Raw genomic sequence first — 4,521 nt, forward strand, 5'->3', positions numbered from 1 at the left:
TTTTTTTGCAAAAAGCAGAGAGGGAAAAAAGGAGAGTGAAGGAGCGAGGAGGCGAGCGTGAGAGAAAGGAGAGAGAGAGAAAAGAAAGAGCGAGGGGCTAGTGGAGAAGTGAGGAGGGGCGCGCGGCGCGAGGCGGAGAGAGAGCGAAGCTGTTGCGGCTCTGGCGCTCACATTCCTCTATGCTACAAATCCAGGAGGAAGTTTTTTTGGGGGGCTGAGATGCTCCATGCCTTTCCCCGGGCAGCCTTGACGCGCGGCCCTCTCGGCAGAGACTAAGCGGCGAGAAAGTGCGAGCCGGACCGGCAGGGTCTGCCTGGCGGGCGCTGGAGCCTGTCTTACTCGCGGCCCGCAGCCGTCCGGCTACTTTGCGTTTGGCCGGGCCAGCGCCCGGGCGCGCAGCGCCGTTGCCTGCAGGCTAGGACTTCGCGAGGTGGGTCGACTCCCCCTCCCTCCTCCTCTTCTTCCTCTTCTTCCTTCTCCTCTTGTTCCTCCTCCTCCTCCTCCTCCTCCCGAATTTCCCTCCTCGGCTGGCGAGGGTGGGGGGGGCGGGGGAGGCCGGGGCTCGCCCCGAGCAGCCACGATGCTCCTGGACGCCGGCCCCCAGTACCCAGCGATCGGCGTGACCACCTTTGGCGCGTCCCGCCACCACTCCGCGGGCGACGTGGCCGAGCGAGACGTGGGCCTGGGCATCAACCCGTTCGCCGACGGCATGGGCGCCTTCAAGCTCAACCCTAGTTCGCACGAACTGGCTTCGGCCGGCCAGACAGCTTTCACGTCGCAGGCGCCAGGCTACGCGGCTGCTGCGGCCCTGGGCCATCACCATCACCCGGGCCACGTCGGCTCCTATTCCAGCGCAGCCTTCAACTCCACGCGGGACTTTCTGTTCCGCAACCGGGGTTTTGGCGACGCGGCGGCGGCAGCCAGCGCACAGCACAGCCTCTTTGCTGCATCGGCCGGGGGCTTCGGGGGCCCACACGGCCACACGGACGCCGCGGGCCACCTCCTCTTCCCCGGGCTTCACGAGCAGGCTGCCGGCCACGCGTCGCCTAACGTGGTCAATGGGCAGATGAGGCTCGGCTTCTCGGGGGACATGTACCCGCGACCGGAGCAGTACGGCCAGGTGACCAGCCCGCGTTCCGAGCACTATGCTGCGCCGCAGCTGCACGGCTACGGGCCCATGAACGTGAACATGGCCGCGCATCACGGCGCCGGCGCCTTCTTCCGCTACATGCGCCAACCCATCAAGCAAGAGCTCATCTGCAAGTGGATCGAGCCCGAGCAGCTGGCCAACCCCAAAAAGTCGTGCAACAAAACTTTCAGTACCATGCACGAGCTAGTCACGCACGTCACCGTGGAGCACGTAGGTGGCCCGGAGCAGAGTAATCACATCTGCTTCTGGGAGGAGTGTCCGCGCGAGGGCAAGCCCTTCAAAGCCAAATACAAACTGGTTAACCACATCCGCGTGCACACGGGCGAGAAGCCCTTTCCCTGCCCCTTCCCTGGCTGTGGCAAGGTCTTCGCGCGCTCCGAGAACTTAAAGATCCACAAAAGGACGCACACAGGTACGGAAACAGCTGCAGGACCCCTACCCATTCCCACTTGGGCCTGGGACCCAAACCGAAAGTCAGCGGCCAGGTCGCACAAACGCAGCCTCGGTGGGATCCCGGGCGTCAGGTTCCGGCAGGCGGGCAGGGAAAGTGTGCGCTGATTTTTAGTTTGGGGCTTGAAATTACGGGAAAAAAAAATCATATATATATAAAAAAACCACACAGGGCGGACGAGAAGGATCTGGGGATACAGATTTTTTAAATGAGAAACATAAAAGGTCGGAGAACAGGAAGCCAAACCTGTTGGCGGAGACCTTGGTGCTTTCGAAGCCGGGGAAAGTGGCTGGCTCCGGGCAGCCGCGGAGGCGCCAGCTGCTTAGGCTGCAGACAAATCTAGACGCTTGCTTGCTGCCAACATCTCTCTCCGTGCACTTCACTGAGGACTTTGCCAAAGGAAAGAGCTGAGGAAATTGAGGAGGCCGGATTAAGGGCGTAGAAAGAAACAAAATAGAGACAGAAAGAATTGAGACAGAGTGGGGAAAGGAAATAATTTGGGATTGAGGAGACTTTTGGAGATTTATGCACATTTGAAGAGTTCAGTTTTAGTAGTGACTAGTTTTAAGAGTGGGCTTGAGGGGTGGAGAAAGTCCGAGGGAGGCAAGGAAGACCTTTTTGTTTGTTAGACTCCGTGAGGGTGGTTTTCAAAACACCGGATTCCCCGTTTTTGCCTTTAAAAATAATCAAGACACAGGGCCGGAACAGTTTAAAAAAAAAAAAAGTTCCCGCGAGCTCAGGGTTGTAGCCTGGCATCAGGCAAAAAATTCTGGACCCCCTGCCCCCACGAGGCCAGGAATTGGGTTTGCTTTCCTATTATGATTTTCCCGGGTGAGGTCTGAGAACCGTGCTTGGGACTTCGGGTTTAACGCCCGAGTCAGGGAAGAATTTGCGGCGTTGAGTTCTCTACGGCCCAGATTACGCTATAAAATGCGAGCGTATATAGGGAGTGGGGTGGGTTGGAGGAGGCAACGAGGGGATGCGGAGCGTCGGGGAGGGGGCAGGGGGAGGAGAGAAAAGCAATAGGGCAGGAGAATAAGCCCCAAACGTGAAAACTAGCAACCGGGAGCCAGGTGGAAGCAATTCGAAATCGTGTATATAACTCTGGGTAATACGAGCTTCCAGATCTGATGCTAAAAACTGACTCCTCCTCCTACTATTTTTTTTAAACCTAAAAATAAAATGTAGATCTAATTGTCTTAGGGATTAAAATAGAATTAAAATATTTATAATTCAACTGCAGATATAAGAATTTATTGACGTTCCAGGTTTTAAACTTGCAAAAGTGCTAATCCTGGGCTGCTGGCTTTTTAAAATTTTTTTATTTTATTTTATTTTTTACATTTGCTTAGTTTTTGAAAAACGGCCGCGGGATTTTTTTCTAATTAGACCCCTCTCATTCTACTTTCGCACCAGGGGAGAAGCCCTTCAAGTGCGAGTTTGAGGGCTGCGACCGGCGCTTCGCTAACAGCAGCGACCGCAAGAAGCACATGCACGTGCACACGAGCGACAAGCCCTATCTTTGCAAGATGTGCGACAAGTCCTACACGCATCCCAGTTCGCTGCGCAAACACATGAAGGTAATCGCCGCGCTCTTGTCGTGCCCTTTGAGGCAGGAGCTCTCTCGGCTCTCGGCTTGGGGTCGAGCGGCGAGTGGCAGCCAGGCGGTGGCGGGAGCCAGAGGAAGCGGGAAGGCAAAGGTTCCACTCAGTGGAGCTGGGCAGAGAGGGTAGGGCGGGACCTGGAAAAGGGGATGGGAGTGATCAAGGCCGTTTTAAATCCTTGGTTTCATAATAAAAGTTAAAAGAGGCGAGTATGAGCCAAGGCCGCCACTGAATTTGGCCCGGAGCTAGGGCTTTTGATGGGGGTTGAAGCTGCCAAAACTGCGGCCCTTGCTGCTGGCCGGTGAGACTCAAGAGTTGGACTCCTGCGCCCAGGCCTGAGCTCCAGCTCACCTAAACACGGGCAAGCAAAGTTCAGGGAAAGAAAGTACAGTCTGTAGCCTCAAATCCACGCTCCCCCTTCTGAGACCTATTTTTCTTTTTTGAGTCTTGGGGACGCTGATTTTCCCGGGAGCACGGTGTCTGCAGGCCTGTGAAGGGGAACCAAGCCCAAAGTCCCGCTGATCGGGACTCGCCTGTGTTGGGGGGCTCCAAGAGGTCCAGGAGGAAGGGCACTCGCGGCCGTTGTCACTCTAGGCGGCCGCCACACTGGCTGGCTCTTTATGTCCGTAAAAACGCGACTTTATTCCTGCAGGTCCACGAATCCTCCTCGCAGGGCTCGCAGCCTTCGCCGGCCGCCAGCTCCGGCTACGAATCCTCCACGCCTCCCACCATCGTGTCTCCCTCCACAGACAACCCGACCACCAGCTCCTTATCTCCCTCCTCCTCCGCAGTCCACCACACAGCCGGCCACAGCGCGCTCTCTTCCAATTTTAACGAATGGTACGTTTAAAATCAGAAACAAAACACCGAACAAAACCCTATTTAAGAGACTGATCACACACGTATACACAACATTACTGAAAGAACCCTGCGAATCAAAACAACCCCCTACACAGACCCCGCAATCCTTTTTAAAAAATCTGCCAATAGACCCAGGACGAGTAACAGAGGAAATATCAACCTTTAAAATTTCCTTTCGCTTTCATTATTTTCCTTTTTTGGCAAAGGCTTGGTACCCAAGGTGCGGTAGGGGTCTAGGGGAGGAGGCCACCTGACCAAATGCCGCCAACCCCCAGGGCCAGTTTCTTGTCGGATCGGTACGGGCTCTCTGGGGCTTCGGCCTTTTTTTTCCTTTGTTTTCTTGTAAATACAGAATTATTAGCTTAAAACTGTACTGTTGAATTCTGTAAATAGTTATATCGCGGTTGGAGCGGGTGGGTGGGATTGTGGCGTTGTGGTCTTTGCATTGGGGGAGG

General features: G+C 55.4%; 1 protein-coding gene across 1 annotated transcript; it reads left to right on the forward strand.

Moving 5' to 3' along the window:
• The first annotated feature begins 474 nt into the window (after positions 1 to 474).
• Positions 475 to 4,511, forward strand: ZIC1 (Zic family zinc finger 1). Its single transcript, XM_017869416.1, has 3 exons — positions 475 to 1,562; positions 3,018 to 3,181; positions 3,858 to 4,511. The coding sequence occupies exons 1-3, from the start codon at positions 581 to 583 to the stop codon at positions 4,053 to 4,055; spliced, it is 1,344 nt and encodes a 447-aa protein (XP_017724905.1). The 5' UTR covers positions 475 to 580; the 3' UTR covers positions 4,056 to 4,511.
• The last annotated feature ends 10 nt before the right edge of the window (positions 4,512 to 4,521 follow it).

Source organism: Rhinopithecus bieti, unplaced genomic scaffold (assembly GCF_001698545.2).
Source record: "Rhinopithecus bieti isolate Rb0 unplaced genomic scaffold, ASM169854v2 scaffold_4698, whole genome shotgun sequence".
In the NCBI taxonomy this organism is placed as follows: Eukaryota; Metazoa; Chordata; class Mammalia; order Primates; family Cercopithecidae; genus Rhinopithecus; species Rhinopithecus bieti.

Excerpts from the sequence above, each read along its gene's own strand:
- ZIC1 (XM_017869416.1), top strand. The coding sequence starts at position 581 with ATGCTCCTGGACGCCGGCCCCCAGTACCCAGCGATCGGCGTGACCACC. Across the intron at positions 1,563-3,017 it reads CCACAAAAGGACGCACACAG|GGGAGAAGCCCTTCAAGTGC; the intron begins GTACGGAAACAG and ends CTTTCGCACCAG. Across the intron at positions 3,182-3,857 it reads CGCTGCGCAAACACATGAAG|GTCCACGAATCCTCCTCGCA; the intron begins GTAATCGCCGCG and ends TTATTCCTGCAG.